This window comes from Octopus sinensis, linkage group LG4 (genome assembly GCF_006345805.1).
Source record: "Octopus sinensis linkage group LG4, ASM634580v1, whole genome shotgun sequence".
Lineage (NCBI taxonomy): Eukaryota > Metazoa > Mollusca > Cephalopoda > Octopoda > Octopodidae > Octopus > Octopus sinensis.
Window position 1 is genome coordinate 108,734,834 of NC_043000.1, and position 22,765 is coordinate 108,757,598.

The 22,765-nt window shown below is 37.3% G+C and overlaps 1 protein-coding gene across 6 annotated transcripts in view; it reads right to left on the reverse strand.

The window, feature by feature from the left end:
- Positions 1 to 22,765, reverse strand: part of LOC115210264 (adenylyl cyclase-associated protein 1) — a 132,008-nt gene that overhangs the window by 64,698 nt on the left and 44,545 nt on the right. For 4 of the 6 annotated variants that reach the window (XM_029778751.2, XM_036502311.1, XM_029778749.2 and 1 more), the window contains exon 2: positions 11,279 to 11,814. In XM_029778751.2, coding sequence (XP_029634611.1) covers positions 11,279 to 11,411 — 133 coding nt within the window. In that variant the 5' untranslated portion in view covers positions 11,412 to 11,814. Of the gene's footprint in view, positions 1 to 11,278; positions 11,815 to 19,254; positions 19,386 to 20,653; positions 20,659 to 22,765 lie in introns of those variants that run through there. The other 2 variants (XM_036502312.1, XM_029778750.2) reach the window with 2 other exon arrangements.

Genomic DNA, 22,765 nt, shown 5'->3' on the forward strand with positions numbered 1-22,765 from the left:
TTTGCCCAGGCTGTTTGTACTCCAGCAGTTACACTTTCAGCACACCCGCCCCCGCTACTGACTTGATCACCTAGGTAACGGAAACTATCAACTATTTCTAGTTTTTCTCCCTGGAATGTGGCGGAAGATGGTCTCTGCGCATTTTCAGTGTTTATTGCACCAGAGCATCTGCCACATACAAAAACTATCTTCCTAGTTAGCCTTCCTTGAACATTGCTGCACCTCTTATGTGTCCATAGCTTACACTTGGTGCATCTTATAGAGTTCCTACCTACGCCTTTTCTACAGATCGAGCAGGGCCATCTACCTGAAGGCGTTTGTGATTTGTCTACCTTCCTACTTATTAGGACTTTGGTTTTAGCTCTAAGGCCCTTCGATTCTAATCCTTGCTTCCACGTCAGAAACTTCTCCTCCAGTTCTGATAGTGACTCAGTAATTAGAGCAAGGTCATCAGCATAGAGGAGCTCCCAGGGGCATCCTGTCTTGAATTCCTCCGTTATTGCTTGGAGGACTATGATAAATAGGAAGGGGCTGAGGACTGAGCCTTGGTGGACTCCAACTTCTACCTGGAATTCTTCACTGTACTCGTTGCCAACCCTCACCTTACTAACAGCATCCCTGTACATGACTCGCACAGCTCTCACTAACCATTCATCTATCCCTAGTTTCCTCATTGACCACCAGATAAGGGATCGGGTGACCCTGTCAAAGGCTTTCTCCAAGTCAACGAAAGCCAGGTACAGAGGTTTATCTTTGGCTAGGTATTTCTCCTGCAGCTGTCTCACCAGAAATATGGCATCGGTGGTGCTTTTCCCTGGCACGAAACTGAACTGCATCTCGTCCAGGTTGACTCTCTCCCTAATCAGTTGGGCTATGACCCTTTCCGTAACCTTCATTACCTGATCCAACAGCTTGATACCTCTGTAATTACTTGTATCTAGGGCGTCACCTTTACCATTGTAGCAGTTGACTATTATGCTACTACACCAGTCATTGGGTATGACTCCTTCATGTATCACCTGGTTAACTATACGGGTGACTAGGCTATAGCCGACACTGCCAGATATTTTGAGCATCTCTGCAGTAATTCCTGATGGGCCTGGGGCTTTCCCTGTCTTCATGCTTCTAATTGCCTTAACTACCAAGGAACTGTCAACTCGGATAGCTGGTCCCTCAGTTGGGAGAAACCATTTTCTTTAAGTAAACTATGGCACATCTCTTAGCAAGATAATGCTGCTGGTATTTTATAGAAGTGCCAAGAAAACATGGTGCCCCACCTTCAAAGAAGATCTGAAATAATTTAGTATCATCACCTGAGAAGATGCAGGCAACTATGTTCAAAACTAGGAAGAGTAGGGGCATCTTGCTGCTCAATGTAGCGGCCAATTGCATGGGAGGAACTCAGACTGTGTGGTGGGACTGAACGTGTTGTACCAATCTGAGAGATTATTATCAGTGATGAAAGATGACACTGAACCCCTGGGGAAAGTAGATATTTTAACCCTTTAGTAAACTGGCAATATCTGACCCAAATAGTCTATCAGTTTAATGTTGAAACTGGCCAGATCCAACTTCTTGTACATACCTTACAATGTTAGTCCAGAAATAAATACTCACATCATTGAAATCTCCAAGCCATGAGATAATGCAGGATTGAACTCAAAGTCCTGAAAATGTTCCATGTGTGAGTTGACTGCAGTGGTTAAGAAGCTTGTTCTGTAACCACAGAGTTTCGGGTTCAGTCCCAGTATGAGACACCTTGGGCAAGTGTCTGTGATTAGCCCTAGGCCAACAAATGCCTTCTGAGTGAATTTGGTAGGGAGAAACTTTGAGGAACCTGCTGTGTGTATGCGATGTCATTGTCTTTCATCACCACCAGCAACATTTGAATTGATTTGTTTACATTGTTGTAACTTAGCAGTTCTACAAAAGAGATCAATACAATAAGTACTGGGGCTGGTTTGTTCAACTAAATCCATCAAGGTTGTGCTCCAGCATGGCTGCAGTCACAGGACTGAAACACAAATATTGAAGAGGCAAACAAAATATTTACCATTTTCTTTGTTCCAAGACTGATAGGATTCTCCACATGCAAGTTTTTCATACCCACACTTGACACAATTTATTATTTTTTAGAGAATTGGACTCAATTCCTTACAATATTGAACTGTATTGATCTGAGTTCAGATTGCAAATCCAACTGTGATCGATTGTTGAATGTCAACCTCCCAATAAATAATAAAATGACTTCCACTGTTCATGCTTATTGATTGATTTCATCAACAAAACCTTTTGGTATTGATTTTATTGACCCTGGTCAACCCATGCATGGCTGAACACCAAATACAGAAAGAGAATATTAAATGCTGCAATTTTTTCCTTCTTTTTTAATTCAACACTGCTCCACTTTTTGTGGCTGTAAACCTTTTGCTTTAACATGACAGCAAATGGGAACAGGAAACCCATCGAGAAGCTTCTATGTAGTTTCCTCATCACCCCAAGGTGTTATTGTCTTAAGTTCAAGGACTCATAGGACTGGTTACCCAGTTTCCATGGCATTTAAATGACAAAAGTCACAACACCCTCCCCGAATGAGATGCAATGAAGTTAATCCTAGCAAGGACACCTTTTTATGATAAAGTTAATCCTTTTGCAAACCTTCCAGATCCATGAAATTGGAGATTATCTCTGGTTCCCATAGTACTGAGTTGCTTAAAGACAAACATTTTGATTGATTTTCTGGATGAGAAACAAATCTACTTGCTGCTCAGTTGAAAGTGAAGTTTTACTACAGGAAGAGGTCTTCAACTTAGCACTGCATGCCAACAAACCAATGCTGCTGCTGCCATTGCTTATGGCTTTGAACTAGAGACAATGAGAACAAATACAAGTATATCAAATACCATACAAAATTATTGATTTATTAAATTTATCTCCACCTCAAGAGGACGTATCAATTACCAAATTGCAATTAAAACCAGCTTCCCATGAGGAGATAACCTCAAGTATCAAAGATTTTCTGAAATTGATAGACCATTAAGGAAAAGAAAGAATTGGCTTACTGTCTGCAGATAAGAGGACAGTTGTGGACATAAGTTTCTGCCTCAATAGGCGTCATCAGCACAACCTACCTTGAGCAACCAATGAACTTTAGACTTATACAAAAAAAAGGAATAGACACATTTATGCCCCAGGTAATTTGTAATTTGTACAATTTGCGCAAAAAAGAGTTCAGAGAAAAAAGTCAGAGTGGCCAGTGGCATGTATTTGGACCAAATAGATAAATACAAGTATATCAAATACCGTAAAATATAAATTCTTGGTGAAGTATCTTCGTCAAGAAGATACCCAGTGCTTACAACAACAAACTATGAATGTCAAGTCTCTTGGCTGCTAATCCAGTTTCCTATTGACCCATCATAATCGTGTTCAACACACATCATGGAATTTATAACAGAATACCTCTTTTGCCTGTAAACTCTTTGCTTAGTGAATGAGTAAATAGTCTTTAAGCCACAGCTGGTTGGAAACTCTCTCATAAAAGTATGCTACTATTACATATAATTGATCTAACGAGAGAAGGATCTATAAACTCTCACAGCTGCTGGATGCATTAACTGTTGTTATAAAAGAAAACCATTCTTATATCAATGTAGACTATCAGCATTTTCCTTAGAGTTTGGATTTTACTGCAGCCACGTTTGTGCCTAGGACGACGACAACAACAACAGCATTAATTATGGAGTATTAATTACTTATTCCAACCGAAATGCAAAGTTATGGGGTTGGTAAAATATATGAATGCACACATGCACACATTCAAGTTAAAATCTGAATTTAGTTGATGAAACTGGACTTAAAATTTCCTTTGTAAAATATGAGTTTGAAAGAAATTCAGAAATCATCATCATCATTCTTGTTTTAATGTCTACTTTTAAATGCTTGCATGGATTAGGCACAATTTATCAAAGCAGATTTTCTATGGTTGGATGCACTTCCTGTCACCCACCCTTACCTATTTCCCAGCAAAGAAATATTTCCCCATGGCCAGACATGTGCAGCAGAATAGCAGAAATGAATAACATTGCTTGTAAAGCAGCAATACTCATTTACAACCATGATATCAAGAGATACATTCATACACATATGAACACATGCACATACATGTGTGTATGTGTGTGATGAGCTTCTTACTGTTTCCACCAACCAAGTCCATTCACACAACTTTGAGCAATCTAGGGCAAAAGTAGAAGATACTTGCCCAAAGTGCCACACAGTGACACTGAACTCAAAACCAAGAATTTGGGAAGTAAGCTTCTTCACCATTTTTCTCACTACATTATTTTAGCTTACTTCAACATTTTTAACCCACTTACCTATTGTTCATCAAGAAGATGTCATCTCAAAACGATATCATTTCTAAACAAATTTAGTTTTAATACCTTCAAACTTTACTTCTGTCCATTTACTTATTAATTTGTTTGCTATCAGTTTATCAAGCTGCAGTAAGGTCATACTTTTGCTAAATTTCAAACATCCAAAAACATGTCTGGAGTTGTCACCCATAAATACTGGTAAACAGATGTCCTGGGCTGAGAAGACTTTTTCCTCAACACATTATACATTTCACTTCAATGTTCAACTGCTCCGTGCATTAAGTATGCTTTTATTCATCTGCTACAAAATATAATAGAGACTGTCATGATTAAATATATTTTGAGGCAGTGGCACTCTGTGGAGTGGCTGGTGTTAGGAAGAGCATCTAGCTGTGAAAAACCATGCCAAAACAAACGCAGAAGTCTGGTGCAGGCTTCTGTCAAACCCTCCAACCCATGCCAACATGGAAGGAAGACATTAAACAATGATGAGCATGTAAAGAGCACCTTTCGAGCGTTGGACCTCACAGAGGAAAAGTGAGTGAGTTCCTTTCGAGCGCTGGACCTCACAGAGAGAAAGTGACTGAGACCATTTGGCATTATGTCATGCTTGAGAAGAAGACCCATCAAGCCAAGCAAAATCGCAGTCATGGCAGATACTGGCATCCAGTCATAGAGAACCATGCCAAATCAGACTGGAGTCTGGTGCAGCCTTCCAGCTTACCAGCTGCCCAACCTGCCCAAACTGTGCCAGCATGGACAACGGATGTTCAATGATGATGATGATTGGTAGAATTTGAGAAAATGCTTTGTTATTTGTCAACTCTTAGTGTTGTGACTTGAAATCATCATCAGGTTAATTCTGCCATTCATCCTTATGAGGTTGACATTGTTTTACAGGAAAATAGATCTTCCTGTAACTTGAGGGGATGCCTTGACCCATCTTCAACACCATCCTCTTTCTTTTCCAACTGGGGTAACCATGTACCGCCTCCACAGAAATCCACCCGTTTCGACACCACTCCCATTACCTGCTATAAAGCCTCTCCCCTCAATACCATTCCCTCCACTCACCAGAAGGGTTTTGTCTTACAAGTTGCTGGACCTCACTAGAGCTAAAGCCCTTTAAAAAGCATTCAGTTCACTCTGTAAAGTGGTCAGCTTTGGGAAGGTCATCCAGTTGCAGGAACCATGCTAAAGCTGATAAATGGAGCCTGGTGCAGAACTCTGGCCTGCAGGTTCTGGTTGAACCATCCAATCCATGCCAGCATGAAAACAGTGGACATTGAAATGATGATGATGATGATATATACATATATAGAACTATTTTTTTCGTTAGCACTCAAGTGTTACTGAAGTATGAGTCTCTGGATTAAGTGTACCAATATGACTCAAAACTCTATCAAGATGGACAAACCGTGTTTTCATTTAACTGTAATTAGAACCTATAGGATAGGATTGAAAACCGAAACACCCTTTCATTTCTACCATTGGAATATTAAGGATATATTGTGATGGAGGGAGAGAGGGAGGGTGAGTCAAAGTTCACATGTAGAGAGTATTTCCCCATTGTTTTGTTATAAAAGAAACAAACAAGATTGTAGGAATCTGTGTTTGTGATGTATGTTACATGTATTGTTGATTGGTGTGTGTGTGTGTGTGTTTATGCTAGCATGGAAAAAAACAGGATGGAAAATGATAATGAGTGTCTGTATAAATTCATATATATATATATACACCCATGAATACACAAATACCATATAAGGTATTACACAGAAATTATTAATTACGTCAATAATTACAAGTTCTTGTAATTATAACATCACTTAATACTTCCATTTGTATATATCGTTATGCTCACAAACTATCCTATTTTTGATGTAGTATCCTTTGAGCAGAAGCTAAATAAAATCAGGTCATAAAAACAATTCACTTGGCCATATCTGAGGCAGTTTGCAAATGGATTACTAACCTGCAAATCAGGTTCCACAATCAAGACATTCTATAAACTCTAAGAGCAATGTAGAAGCTTTGGAACAGTTATTTTGAAATGGTTGACATCAGAAAATTTACTGAGTAAATAATTATTATCAACAGTAGCCAAATTTTCCTCATACCAACTTTTTTTTACTACCTTTAGTATTGTAGTCATATCTTTGATATTCAGCTTCCAGTTGGAGAGAGTCTGAAATCATTACTATCACTTTTGCTCTTCAAACTATACAAATATAAAATCTTTACAAATTTTCTAGAAACTCCAAGTTCCATTGCAGTTAAGTAAATGTTAAGACCCTGTTTTCTGTTTCCTACCATGTTCCCTTTTCTCTAACCAATATCAGTGAAGTACAAAGATTCCGTGCTCCTTCTCCATGGGGCTAAAGATTAAGACTACACATTCTATGAGCAGCCATTTTCCACTATGCATTATAAAGGAGAGTTGATGGCAAATAAAGAAAGGATATTGTTGAATGGTATGGTGGTGTTGACATAAATAAAACAAAATTATCTAAGATATGGTACTGACCTAACTAAGTTCAAACTCCCTGCAGGCATCGTTGGCAAGTATATTTTGTCTCAATCCATTTAGCAAACAGGTTAGCAATCATAATCATCGTTTAACATTTTTTTTCCATGTTGGTGTGGATTGGACAATCTGACAAGAACTGGAAAGCCAGAGGACTGCACCATGTTCCAGTGTCTCCTTTAACATGGTTTCTATAGCTGGGTGCCCTTTTTAATACTAACCACTTCCACAGAGTGTACTTTTTTACAAAGCACTGGCACAAGTACAGTCGCTAAGTAACAAGACAAAACCAAGGGGGAGGGAGTAGCATAGAAGAAGGTGGGAGGTTTTAGCCGGGTGATTGGAGGCTAAAGTGTGATAGAGAGACAAGAACAGGTGTCTTGCCGTCAGGGAGAGACATAGTTAACCCAGTTGGAAAGGAAAGACGCTGATGGTGATAATGTGTGAGGGAGAGAACTGGGAATAGTGATGACAGAGTGAGCAATGTTTATCTACCCAGTTCCACAAATGCACAGTTAAGTACTGACTTGTGAAGCTCTTAGCAAATTAAGAGACATTAACACTTTTACAAAGAAGCAGCACAGAGTCTGGCACCAACCGGTGTGTTTTGTCTTCAGCACTGGAACTACTTTATACCCATATAATTTGTAATGATGGCTGGACAATAGACAGACATATTGGACAGGACTAGCTTCTACCAATGTCCAATTCTTCAATTAACTGCAATTGGTCGGCAACTCAACAGAGAATTGGAATCCAGCAAACTTGTCAACATAGCAGTGGTTTTGGTAGGTGTGTGAGGTTTCATATTTTTTCTTTGCTTTATTTTTTTACCCCACTGGTTTTTTTGTTTTTTTTTGAAGGATGGAATTCTCTAGAACCAAGGCATAATATTTGTAGGTGATGGAAGATAGTAAACAACCAATGTCAGAAGGGTTTCTGTGACGACACAGACCGTTTTTACACTCCATCGTCCCAACCATTATTTCCCCCAACTCAACACATTCAACAATCAAAACAGAAAACCGAAAACCCTGTTTTTATCCCGTTTCTTTACTTCACTGATTACTTGAATGTCTGGTCTGATAGTAAAGAAACTTCTGGAGCTGGAGATCATCATCATCATTTTTAGTTTGCTTTTCCATGCTGGTATGGGTTGCATGTTTTTTTATCTATTTATTTTTTGAGGCAGTGTTTTACCACCTAGATAGTGGCAGGCACAGGTGTGTGGTTCCCAACCACATGATTCCAAGTTCAGTCCCACTGCTTGGCACCTAGAACATGTGTCTACAGTAGTCCCATACCAACTAAGGCCTTCAGAATGGATTTTTCGTTGATGGAAACTAAAAAAAAAATCCATCATATGTGTGTGTGTGTCCTTGATTTGGCATGGTGTAACAGTTGTAAAGGATTATCCTTGTTATACAAGCAGTGTCATTCATTTCCAATGTCCTGTGAAAATATGTCTGGTCACGGGGGGAAAATATTACCTTCCTCGGAAACAGGCACGGGTTGATGACAGGAAGAGCATCCACCAGTAGAAAATCTGTCTCAACAAACTCCATCTCAGCCATGCAAGCATGGAGAAGAGAACATTAAAACAATGATGATGACCACTTCATCATATCCATTCTCTACACTCACATGGGTTGATGATCATGCAATTTATTTTTAATCAGTATGTTTATGAGAAAAAGATAGTCTTTGAAATTTTGCTTTTTTAAATAAATAATTTGGTTGTTAATTCCTTTCTATTCAATACATTGGAAAAGCTACATTTATAATGGAAATAAACAAACAGAAACAGTTGCCTAAGGAATGAAATGAAATGGGTCCATAGTTACATAAGAATGCAATTTCTTTTTCATGGTTGTTATAATGATTGGAAATTAAAAAAAAAAAAAATTCAAAGATGTACAGAAAATCTTAGTTTTTAGTAAACGCCTTTGGAAATATTGAATTACATAAGAGATCACAGCTATGGCCATGTGGTTAGACTGTCAGAGGAAAGAATCAGAAAACAGATTCAAGACAAGCCAACTGGCAGGAGATCTAAGGGTAGAATAAGTTACTTGGATAATATCCATAGTCTGAGTCAGTGATATTTTGGGAATCCAGCCGGAATGCTTCTTGATATCGCCCTTTAATACCTCATCATCACCATCATGTAGAATCCATTCTCCATGCTGGCATAGGTTGGACAGTTCAACAGGAATTGGCAAGCCAGAGAACTACATCAATTTCCAATGTCTGCCATAGCAGGTTTTCACTGGCTGGGTTCCCTTCCAAACACCAACCACTTTACAGGGTGTACTGGGTCCTTTTTATCTGGCACTAGTGAAGTCAACAAGTAATTCACAAGACAAAATCTCTCAACCGAGGTGGGAGAGCAGTATTGAGGGAGGTGGTTTTATGCCAGATAATCAGAAGTTAAAGTATGACAGGAATGGGTATGATGCTGTGGGTGAGATGCATGGTCACCCCACTTGGAAGAGAAAGATCGTGGTGAAAATGTGTCATGGTGTACCATCAACTTACAACAACATATTTTTTGGTCTTTGCCCTGAATTGGTTGGGGCGTTGCCTTACTAGCACTTTACTGCATTGCCTTACTAGCACTTGTACTCGTAGCATGTGAAATATTTGAGCGAGGTCATTGCCAGTGCAGCTGGGCTGGCTCCTGTGCAGGTGGCACGTAAAAAGCACCATTTGGGCGTGGCCGTTTCCAGTATCACCAAACTGGCCCTCGTGCCAGTGGCACATAAAAGCACCCACTACACTCTCAGAGTGGTTGGCGTTAGGAAGGGCATCCAGCTGTAGAAACTCTGCTAGATCAGATTGGAGTCTGGTTCGCCAGACCTCAGTCAAATCGTCCAACCCATGCTAGCATCGAAAGTGGATGTTAAATGATGATGATGACTTCTTTACATGTCTGTCACCTTTCAAACACACGATCTCCATCTAAGAACTTTCCTCTCACACCTTGTTTTTCTCTCGATTCATTTGTCATCCATCAATCATGCACACACAAATTACATGCCTAGCAAAACATGCGTGCGTCATCCATTTCCAATTTTTGTACATCCTTTGCATTCAATACTAATATTTTGGTCCCATGCAGTATCAAACTTTAATTGGAGACAGAGTTTCTTTTTTGTTGCTAATAGAGTCAAGAGCTTTCTAAACTCCACCCTTCGATTCGTATTCCGACTACTATACTTTGAAACACTCTCCTCCACTGCTAATTAGGTCACCTTGCTAAAAGGAGCTATCAATCACATCTACGGAAACTAACATAAGGGATAGCTAAAATATCAGGGCATTGGGCAAAAATCTCTTTTGGAAAGGGATGCCAGACCATCCCTGGTAATATAAAAAAATAACTTCTACTGAGTGATAACAATCACTTGGTTGAAGTGGCCAAAATTAAGTGTCCTGTCTAATGACATTATTACAGTGCCAACAATGGATTTGAACCGGAGACCAATTATCTAGCACTATATAGCCATTTTAGATTTGATTTGCCCCTGATCAGTAATAAGCCACACTGGCTGTTTTACAGCAGGATTGCACGACTTAGAAAATGGTAAGACAATTCCACTATTCCAACAAATTAATAGTTTAGATACTTTTAATCCTGAATAGAGTATGCAGCAACTGAACATAAAATTTCTTAATTTAACCTAAAGCATGAAACTCAACAAGACATACGACTGGGTTAGTAGATTGTAGTAGATAATAGGCTTTTATGGGGTTATGTCCAGTCACGGCATGAAACGTTTCAAATTATGCCAGATAAGAAATTTACTTGGTGATACACAAAATGAGCATAAAACTATAGACCTCATGTTTAATCAGAATATCCAGGTGCCGTTTTCAGCTAGTGTGATAGAGGGTAATGGTTGGGGGAAGTTGTAGGGAATAATTAGAGAAGGGGCACACACTATGGGTCAGGGAGAAGAGGGAGCATACTGTAGGATTGAGGGAAGTGGGTGTACATTGTATGGATGAGAGAAGGGGTTGCATAGTGGAGGGCCAAAAGAAAAGGAGGCACACACTGCAGGGCTGACCTAAGGTGTTGAAACCACGGCAGAGGCCCTGTTAGAAGTTGGAGTGCAACCATATATAGAAGTGAAATAGCTGAACTGATAAGGCATAAATCTACAAGTTTTTATGTCTTGCAGGTGTTCTGTTGAATATTTGGACCGAAAACTTATTTCTGTAATACTTAAGTTTACTTAGCTGTTAGAAAGAGATGTGGGAACTTCAGTGAATCTTAGCTGGGAAAAGTTCTTTGAGGTCAACTGGAAGCACTTGATCTTTTCCTAATAATAAAGAAAGGAGGTGGGGGGATAAAAAGAGAAATTTAATTTCTTACCTTCAGAGTTGCCTGCATTAACTAACTTTCCGGAAGTGTTGGCAATAGTCTCAAGCCGTGTGGATACCCGTTCCAGGCTCACCACCGCCGTCTCAAGACGCTCAATTGATTTTATCATTTGCTCAGCTGACATTTCGCCAGAATTGAGTCGAGCTCTTTCTTCAGCAGCAATAGCAAGAGCGTTGGATAGCTCACTGGCAATACGTTTTTCTCTTTTTTGTGATGCTTTAATAAGTTCACTTGCAAACGGTAGAGAGGAAACTGGTTGTTCACTGCTGGGCTTTTTCACAATGTCCTGTTTAAATTCTTTAGCCTTTGCTTCTGAGGTAGAAGTATTTTCTTTAGAAGATGCAACTGGATCAGGTGCAGTCTCTTTTTTGATGTCTGTTGTTTCTACGCTGGCTCGTTTTGTTTGAAGGTCAAGTTCTACTTTCTCAACAATTGGTGGCTCAACTCCGTTTCCTGACTTGTAAATTGGATTTTCAGAATTCTTGTTGTCTGGTGTTACTTGCAAAATCTTCTTCGATTTAGATTTCCTACAACCAGTACAACAAAACATTTTCACAGTCAAAATATGAAGAAATCAAAATGACAGTATAGTTTAAATAAGAAAAAAAAAAATTGTTTTTTTCTCTCTATCTCCTCACACTTTTTCCCTCCCTTTTTTTGTTGTTAAGCTTTGAAAAATTTCTCAGAAAAGCATGAGGTTGTGTTAAAGAGCTATGAATAAAAAAAAATGCAGTGAAGTAGGTGGCAGGGTGAGTGGGAAGAAGAGGGGAAATAATATTTGTAAAAGTATTAAACAAATAAAACAATTGAGTGTGAATAAGAGAGAGTGTGTATGTGTGTGTGTATAAATGAAAAGTACAAAAAGAATTAACAAAATTTTGAGAATCTACTTGTCTTAAAAGGTTAACAGACGCCAGTGTGTGTGTGTTGTAGTAGTAGTAGAGGAGGAAGAGGAGGAAGAAGAGTAGAAGGATAGTTATGTACAACAGAATTTAAATTGGTTTGTCTTTGATCAAAAAAAAATAAAAATAACCAATTGCAAAATAATTCAAGAGAAAAAACAATTAAAGTAGAGGAGTGCCTATATATATATATATATATATATAGTGAGAAAGACAAAGAGAGTTTTGAGTGTATAGCGGATAAATATTAGGGCAGAATGAGAAAGAAGGGGGAGGGATAAAAGTTAGTCACAGATGGAAAGAAAAAAAAATGTACCTATGTGTATGTGTGTATATATAAGAGTTTCTTAACAATCCGTTTACTATTTGGAGACAGATAAAAGTAAAATGATAAAACAAACCAGAGAAAATATTTCACAGAAGCTTTCTATCTTTGTGTATATTTATTGCGTAAAATATAATGTCTATATATATATATATATATGGGTGTGTTCGTGTGAGAAAGCATAAGAGTCATAAATGCTGTGTCTGAGTGGGAGAAAAGGTTGCTTTTTTTTTTTCCTTCTTTAAGACAGAAGTATTTCTTATTCAGTGTATGTCCAGAAATGTGTGAATGTGTGTGGCTCCAAGGCCACAGACGGACTAAATGACTAACATCAAAGAGAAAAAAACTAGGGTGATGTTATAGAAGAAAGGAGAGGAAAAAAAAAGAGAAAGAAAATCAAGGAGAGAGAGATTTTAAAAGGTGGACTTTCACTAGGAATGGTTTAAAGACGAGTTGACTTCAAGTTTGACCAGTTTACTTCTCTTTCTATTTTTATTACCAAAAACCGAAAAACAAAAAACCAACAGAAGAGAGAGAAGAGTAAAATTTTACAAACACAGAAATCAAACTAATTAAACAGAAGTGAATGAAATCACCAGATGAAACAAGTCGAAATTTCAAGTTGAATTAACATCAGTTTGAGTGTGTGTTAATTAATTTATCATACAAATGATTTTCCAGGCTAGCATGGTGTGTGGATGAGCACATTAATGAGGTATAGTTTCTGTTGGATGCCCCCTCTTGTTGTTCACCTTTATCTTTTTTGCAAATAAGGGATGTTTTTTCCCCCCACTTTTCAGATCTACAGACTATATATATATATATATATATATAGAACTGGATTCAAAGAATCAAGTGGAACCCAGTGTAAAGCACTCCAGATGAGGATATCTAGCTATATTGTATGGGTTAGTATGGATACAATAGTCTCAGTGTTTATCTCCAAAACACTCAAATGGACGGCAGTTACCTGAAAATTTCAAAGAGAGAATATCCCCATGGAAACATGTGTCAAACACACACACACACACATGTATGTATGTTTGAAAGTATAATGAGGCCAACTGTATTTTGTTACAGAGAAGTCTTGAAACACACAGCTGAACTTTTAAATGTTTTTTGCAGTTGAGACGTTCTAGGTTGAGACAAAAGGCAGTGAAGAAAAAAAAAATGGACTCAAAAGTTTATTTTTAAAAAGAGTTTCTCATCAACTCAATGAGATTCTGCTAGATACAGGGATGCAAAGACTACATTAGTATTTTATCTTACTAGTCCAAACTCCTAGGAAAGATTAAAGATAAATATTTAAGCGCCCTTGGCAGTATTTGAACACGAAACACTCAGGCACTGAACTATATGGAGAGAAATATATCTCCAACTGACCAGCTCTACAGTGTCCACTTGAACAAGCCCTGCCCAAAAACGTAGCAGCAGCAGTAGTAGTAGTTTCTAAGATAGGCACACAAGGCCTGAAATTCTGGGGGAGGGTCTTAGTTGATTACATTGACTCCCAGTGCTTAACTGCTATTTTATTGATCCTGAAAGGACAAGAGGATGATAATAATAATAATGATAATAATAAGTATAATGAGTATAAGCTAAAAGAGTGGGAATAAACTGCTCAGATGTGGTGTGGTGTTCATAATAAATCAACAAAAAACTGTGAAAAAAATAATAATAAGAGGAAGTGAATGTGGGTGGGGATTGATTGTAAGATCAGAAAATGTTAATTAACAATAGAGCTGGCAGGAAGAAGATTTTAGTAGGTTTTGTCTTGTTGTAAATGTTGTGAATTTCTTTTGTTTTTGTCTTTATTTTCTTCTGCACTTTTATGCCTCAACACAGAAGTGAAATAATAGAAAATGAATTGTGGTTTTGGATTCAGAAAATGAAACACTAAAACTAGATTGTCACCAATAATAATTTCTACAAAGAAGTAATGAATAGGTTATTGAGGAAACATGAAACTAGATTGTGGACTCAGGTTGTCAAGAATTGACTAGTGTATGTGTGTGTGTATAAAACTCAAAATCAGGTGATTGTTTCCTTTTTGATCAAAACTCGAAATACAAGTTACTATTAGTAGTATCAACAGAGGAAAAAGAAAAATGATTAAAAAAACTTGACTAATATTACTAATTTCAGTCAATAATAGCCCTTCAGTAATAGTTTTATTTTTAATACTGGATTATAACTGTTGGCTAAGTTGAGTGGGAAAGAAAACTGACACATTTCCTGTGCATTGTTAGAAGTAAATGCAACAGTTCAAATCAACAATACCATTATGACCATCACAATTCAATACCAGATGGAAGGACTGGAATTTTATGAAATAAACAACAGTATTTTAGTATTGTAAATGAAAATAACAATAGATGGGATATTTCTTTAAGGTGCTAAGTTGAAATATAAGTCAACAAACATCCACTTGGAGCAATATTGGAACCTTTCCAAATTATAGAATAGACTGCACTGCACCTTGTTTTACGCTTACACTACGTATATATATATATATATACCAGACCACATTAACTACATGCCAATGAATGAGTGTATGTGGTTACTATCTGTCAGAAATAGTAATCAAATCTCTCTCAAAGCAGTGAGGATATGTTAGCCTTTGATGAACTAAAACAAAGATGGTGGAGCCATGAGAGAGTGAAAGAGAGAGAGACAGACAAGTAGATAGATAGTTGGACAGATAGAAAAGCTGCAAAAAGAGCAACAGAGAAATGAAAATCAAATGTTAAACGACAAAATCAAACTTGGTCCAGATCTGATCAATATTCAATGAGGAAAAAAAGACGAAAAAAGTAAAAGCAGAGAATAGACTCAACAGGTTTAGAGGAAGCAGAAGGGCAGGATGGAATGGATTATCATACACACATAAATATATATATGGAGAGAAAAAGAGTGAGGAAGGTAATGGAGAAGTTAATAAGGAACAGAAGAAATAATTATGGTTTCCTGTTCAATGAAGCATGCAACGGAATTTTGAGGTTTGGCTGATGCATGCAGTCTCCTCCCTTTCTACATTTGTCTGTTTGCATAAATGATGGGTTGATGGGTTTCTATTCTGTTTTTGTTACGAAAGGACCATACTTTGGAACTCTAGCAGATCTACTGAAACTTTGAAATGAGTGTGTGTGTGTGTGTGTAAGCATGCATGAAAATAAATCTCGTTTTTTTTTTTCTTTCTTATTTTACTTTTTTCTTGGTTTTATGTGTGTATTTGTGTATGGCAGAGAGAGAGAGAGAGAGGTGGGTATACTTAAGTAAAAGAGAAAGTACGAGAGAGATAGAAACAACGGAGAAAATTTAAACCAAATATCAAAATATGGTTTATCAAATAAGTCCATAAGAGTAAATCCCAAAAGATATAAACATCCAGCCAATAGAAAGTGTCCTCATCTTTGTTGTCATCATATACACACGCGTATATTTGCCTTTTTTTTTCTGTCTGTTTTTGTTTTTTTTCCTTTGCTATTGCTGTTGTCTTCACTGCTAAACCAATAGAAACCCAGTCAGCAATTGGCAGAAGACACACCTTGTTGGGGAGTAGAATTATCCAATCACAAGTGATAACAGGGGAAACGGGGTTGGTTTAACAAAATGAGACACATAGAAATGGGAATCTTTAGTTCAAGACACTCAGTCTTCTTCACTCTGAAGAGACAGTTGGCAAACGAACAATTAAAGAATGCAGCGTCATCCACTCTAAATACTCAGTCTTAGACTTTGTCACATGTAGCAGCTTTGGCAATTTTTTCCTTCCATGTTTCCACTATGATGGTATTTTGTCTCCATTTATCTTTTTCTCTTTACTTGAAAGGGGTTTTATTTCAGCCCTTTTTTTTTTCTCTTGTGTTATTGTTGTTGTTACTACCCTTTAACTTGTGTTCTCTTTCCAGTTCCAAAATTTAAAGAAAAAAAGGAGGGTGTTTGTTCATCTAATTTCTCTCAAAATTATTGGTATGTTAGAGGAGATGATGATAGTATTCACACATGTGAATATCTAAATCCTCAATTATAAATAATAAATTTTATAAATTTATAAAAGTAAAAAACATTAGAAAAAATCTTTTGATGATTTTCATTAAAGAATTTGTTATTAGATTAGTTATACTTTGAAAGAAATAACAAAATGAATGCCCAGCAGTTTTACCCCCGTTTCGAAATGGTAGCAGCACTAAAGTAGCCTAGGTTCACAAGATGGCTGCTACACCTAAGTGCCAAATGCCTATGTAGAGAGAAGAAGCATTTACAGACGAGTTTGTCTGTGCTAAGAAAAATATTGGGCTGTTGAAGAGAGAAAGTGAGTGTGTGATGTATGAGTGAATGAGTGAGAGAGGATATGAGATAGACAGAAGTGTAAAGAATCTTCTAGACTAGGGTGCAATGAATCTACAGATATTTGGAAAGTGGGAGGAAAGGACGAGAAGAGCAAGAAGGAAAAAGCATAGCGAAGAAGATGTGTTAGTGATCTAGCTAACATCCCTGCCACCAATGCCAGCTGTAAGAGAGTAGTGAGTACCATAAGCTATAAATAGTTAATAGAAAACAGAGAACAGGGTTTGGCAGCAGATTATCATTTGAAGAAATAAAATGGAATTAAAAAAGAAAGGAAAAAAAGTCTCCCCCTACATCAACTTGGAGAAAGAGAAATAAAAAGGATAAGGCCCCTAAGGACAGCTAAATAAACTAGAGCGGCGGGGGTAGGATGTTTTTGGTTGTATGATAAAAAAAAAAACTGGTTCTACAAAGGAAAATTGATTGTGTGATTAGAATACAACAGAGTTTGATGATTTTATTACTACTATTAAAGAAACTGAATTAAATGCAGTTTGACATCATAAACACACACACACTTACAATTCCTCATTCTCAAACATACATGCCCATGCATTTTTGAATAAATTCTTCAGCCTAAGATTTCCTTTCTCTATGAGTGTGTGTGTGTGTGCTAAACTTTACTTGCTCTGATATATTCTTGTGTCTATGCATTTTGAGTATATATTTTTGGTATATGTACATGTAAATATGCAGATACATCTAACTACAAAAAAATATGCATGTGTTTGTGTGTGTGTGTATATGCATCTGTTTTCCCACTTAGATGTTGAAATGAGTGGCCAAAAGTGATAAGTAAGAACATTTCTAGAATGCTGCCCATGTGGTTGCTTCTAGGATTCACTTACACAACTGCTATCTCTCATATCAGCAATCTCAACATATCTAGGCACATTTTTGTCCATGTCTTAGCTGTTTCTTCCCCCCCCCCCACACACAAAACAGAAGATAAAAGGCAAAAAGGAAAAGAAGAGATTTAAAGTAATTATTGAATAAAGAAAGATAGTTATCTTTTATCTTTTACTTGTTTCAGATATTAAACAGCAGCCATGCTGGAGCACTACCTTGAAGGGTTTTAAATCAAACAAGTCAACCCCAGCATTCATGCTTTTCCTTTTTTTTTGTACTTTTTCTTTCAGTCTACATTTTTTTCCTCAAATCCCACTTCATATCTGATGTCCATTAGATATGACACATTAGATACAGAGTCTTGGAGAAAAAAAAATAAAGATGAGATGCTATGGTTGCAATGTCTGATGCGAGATCTACAGGAGTGTGCTTAGCTTGGGATAAAAACCAACAATAACAAAAAAAAAAAAAAATTCCATAAATTTGAAGTGTTGAAACACTCCAAGAGTTTCCAGTTTCATGGTGTGTAGCATCATTATCATTTAACATCTATTTTACCATGCTTACGAGAATCGGAGGGGATACGTTCAGGCAGATTTCTTTCTATGGCCAGATACTCTTGCCAAGTAAAATAATATGTCTGCAAGGCCAAACAGGTTTGCCACAGAAAACTGGAAATGAACAACCTTGTTTGTATGATGATGATGATGCTTGTCTGCAACCATGATGTGACATCAAGATAAAAGTACAAACAAACGCACATGTGTGTGTGTGTCTCTGTGTGTGAAATGATCATTTACTGTCCTGTTTTTTTTTTTCCATGCAGGCACGAGTTGGACTCTCTCTCTCTCACATAATATATGTAAGAACAGCCCACATATATATTATATGATGGGCTTCTCTCAGTTTCTCTCTACAAAATCCACTCACAAGGCTTTGGTCAACCTGGACTGTAGTAGAAGACGCCCAAAGATGCCATACAGTAAGACTGAACCGAAGACCATGCAGTTGGGAAGTAAGCTGATCAACTACAACAGCCACGATTCTACTTATTGCACACGAAATATAAAATGCATCAGAAGATTATTTTCTATCCAATAATATTTGCAGAAATTCTAAGAGCTGGTCTTGATAACTTTGCTGGAGGAAATATACGGAATTCAGTGCACAACTGTCCAAAATACAGCAAAACACTGGCAGTGGATTTGAACATGGAATCTAAGAACTCTGGTATTTTCACTTCTGGAAAATACAGACAGACAGACACACACACGAAATAGTTTAGGAACAGTGTATACAATAAGTTCAATATACTATATTATTTCTTGCCAGTTTTGCAATAACCTATTGAAAGTATTACTGCAATAATCAGCTAAAATGTAAATTGGTAGTTTAAATCATGAAACACGGTACAATTACTTAAAATTGCACAAACACCACTAAATAGCAATTGAATGATAACTTCTACTCGGTTTTTATTATTTTTTAATTATCAAATCTAGTGTGGAATATTAAATCAAAGGGAGATAATTTATGCAAACCTAAAATGACGTTGAACGACATCAACTGAAATTTCAATGAATGCAAAAATAAGGAACCCTCGAGGAAACGTTGGGAGCGGAGTGTAGATGAAGCAATAACAGGGACTGAGACAGTATTTTAGCACAAAGTCCTTTCATCACTCATTCTCATGTCAGTTGCCTTACACCAACAAGTAGCTTAGTCTCAAGCGGAGTGGCTCTGAGTTTACTAATGGCAGTGGAATGGTAGAATTGAAGTATTTATTTCTGATACAAATAAAATGATAAACTTTTGAACTGAAACTAAAAAAAAAAATAAATAAAATAAAATAAAAGCAAAGAATTTAAATAAGTATCAGGTACATTAATTTTATGATTACAAACATACTTGTGCATATATACACAAAAATCAATAGGAACATAGTTATCCATGTATCATATTCAATAATTATGTACACCATTGATAGGCTAGTTACTAGGGAATTTGTCCTGAGATAACATCTTTTACAGACATGCTGTGTAGAAACACAAAGGAGACAATAGTTGATCCCAGTCTCAGTGCCAGATGCATTTTGGATTTTTTGATAGCACTTACTTACAGTCAGCCACATCCTTGGATAAGAATTTGTCACCTCCAATTTATGAAACAGTAAAATGTTGCAAATAGCCAACCAGCTGAGTCAAAAGTCCAGTATACACAATTGAGGCAGTATTGAATCAAAATGGCCATCTAGGTATCATACTTAATGCATAAACACCATCGACAGACAACCATTGACAGCAGGATTTGTCCTGAGAACTGAGCAACTAGATATTCTAGAAAATTAATGCCTTCTAGATTGTCTATCTTCATTTTTAGCATTTTTATCTTCTTGTTTCAGTCACTGAACTCTAGCTATGCTAAGACATCATTTTGAAGGGAACAGTCAAACAAATCGACCCCAGGACTTATTTTTTTAAGTCTATTACTTATTCTATAAATCCCTTTTTCTTGATCAGCTATATTACAGGGACATAAACAAACCAACACTGGTTGTCAAGCAGAGGAGTGTGGGATACAAACTCAAATACATTCACACACACACACACACACATACAGTTTCCACCTGGCAAATCCACTCAAAGGAATTGGTCAGACTAGTTCTATTGGAGCAGCAGCTACTTGCCCAAGGTGCTCTACAGTGGGACTGAACCCAGAGCCACATGGTTGCAAAACAAGTTTCTTAACCACACAGCCATATTGTGTATGGAATGAAGACACCATTTCCAAAGAAACAGGATATATTCCAAAGTATGAGTGGATAAGGAAGGGGCAGAAGAGCAAATTTGTATGAACGAGAGAGAAAAGATGAGATGCATATGTGAAATGGAAATGTGTCTCTTAGAAACAGGCATCTAGATGTACACAGCACACACACACATTGGCTGTCCAGTAAAGAAGACAGTATTTTCTAAACTCATCATCATTGTTTTAACATCCTCTTTTACATGCTGTCATGGATTGGATGGGATTTATTGAGGTTGATTTTCTCCAGTTGTATGTGCTTCCTGTTGCCAACTCTCACCAGATATGTTTTCACAGAACATTGGAAACTAAAGACACTGCTTACATAACGGGGGTACTTGTTTACGACTATCAAAATATGCAGTGAAAGGCAAGGAAGACAGTAACACACTCACGTGTGTGTGCTCTCATATGACAGGCTTCTTTCAGCTTGTTTATTAAATCCACTCACAAGACATTAAGTTGGCCTGAGATTATGAAAGCCACTTGAGCAAAGTGGCATGCAGAGGGACTGAACCTGAGACCATGAGATCGGAAAGCAAACTTCTTGCCACTATGCCTATATGAAATTCTGCCTTAATTATAGGATGCCTGGTGTGTAATGTTACAGAGAACAATTGTTCACAAAGGCTCTTTTCTCCAGATATTCTAAACCCTGGAGTAATAATAATTCCTCAGATTGGCACAAAACCATGAGAAATTCTAAGGTGCTGGTGCTGGTGGTGCATAAAGTGGATCCAATCCAAGACCATTTTGTTTTCTTGATTACTGAGGAAAGAATAGCAAAAAAAGACTCAGATAGGATTGATGCAGAATGTTGAGAGGGGGAAAAAATAAACACATTCCTATGTGTCTTGTTTTCTATTGTTCCAATCACTGTCTTTGGAGTAAAATAAGGACCCTTGCAAGTAGTTTGGATTCTTGGGAAAGTAGAAGACAATGGAAAGAAAGATTTGGTGTGTCAAAAGAGTAGAGTATGGTTGGGGAGAGAAAGAGGAAACGGATTGATAGTAAAGCTGGAGTTGACTAAGCTCGCATATATGTGTGTGTGTGTGTGTGTGTGTGTGTGCAATGTATTTGTCTGGTTTTCCACTCAAAACACACACACACCTACACCAACAATGAGACAAACAAGAAGAATAGTCCCATAACTAAATTATGTGTAGAAGTATTTTGGCCAGTTTTCAATTTGTGTGCAAGCCGTTTATATATTGTTTGTCATTAGACTGCGGCCATGCTGGAGCACTACTTTGAAGAATTTTAACCGAATGAATCAACCTCACTACATTTTACCATTTTTTAAAGTCTGGTACTTATTCTATCAGACTCTTTTGCTGAACTGCTAAGTTACAGGGATGCAAATGCACCAACACCAGTTGTCAAGCAGTGGGGTGGGGACAAACAACAGGCTTCTTTCAGTTTCCATTTACCACATCCACTGACAAAGCTTTGGTCAGCTCAAGGCTATAGTAGAAGACTCTTGCCTAAGGTGCCACACAATAGGACTGAACCCGGAACCACATGGTTGGGAATCAAGTTTCTTACAACATAATCTCAGGTATATACATATATTCACATATAAATATTCTTGAGAACATTCCTTTCTTAGTGGTAAGACCATAGCGGATCTACTTCTAGCATAATGGATGTCCACGTAGTGGTCATCCCTTTTATATGTATATATTCACATATATATACAGACATCCCCAGAAAGGCCACAGCCTTTCACTGAAACCAGCAAAAACAACACATACACCCATATATATATATATATATATATATATATATATATATATATATATATACACACACACACATATATATACACATAGATGAGGCGAGAGAGACACACACAGAATGAAGTATTGGTTTATGTTACTATTTATGAACACATGTAAGAGATTATATTTAAAATCTCTCTCACAAACACACACAGAGTTAAGTGTGCATCTGGGTGGAGAAAAGAAAGAGCGAGAGAGAGAGTGGGGTTTCTTTTTATTATTATACGCAGCTGGTGCGACTGAAGAAATTGAATATCAAAGCATGGAAGACGATTTGAGACAGACACTAAATGGCACCAAAGAAAGTAAGAGAGAGAGAGAGAGAGAAGACACAGAACACAATATACAGAGAGTTGAGAAGCGTGTGTGTGTGGGAGAGAGGACCATGCCTGTGAATAAATATGTAAGACATATGATACCAGAATCACAACTACTACCAACAGAATAACCTAGAATCTGCCATACA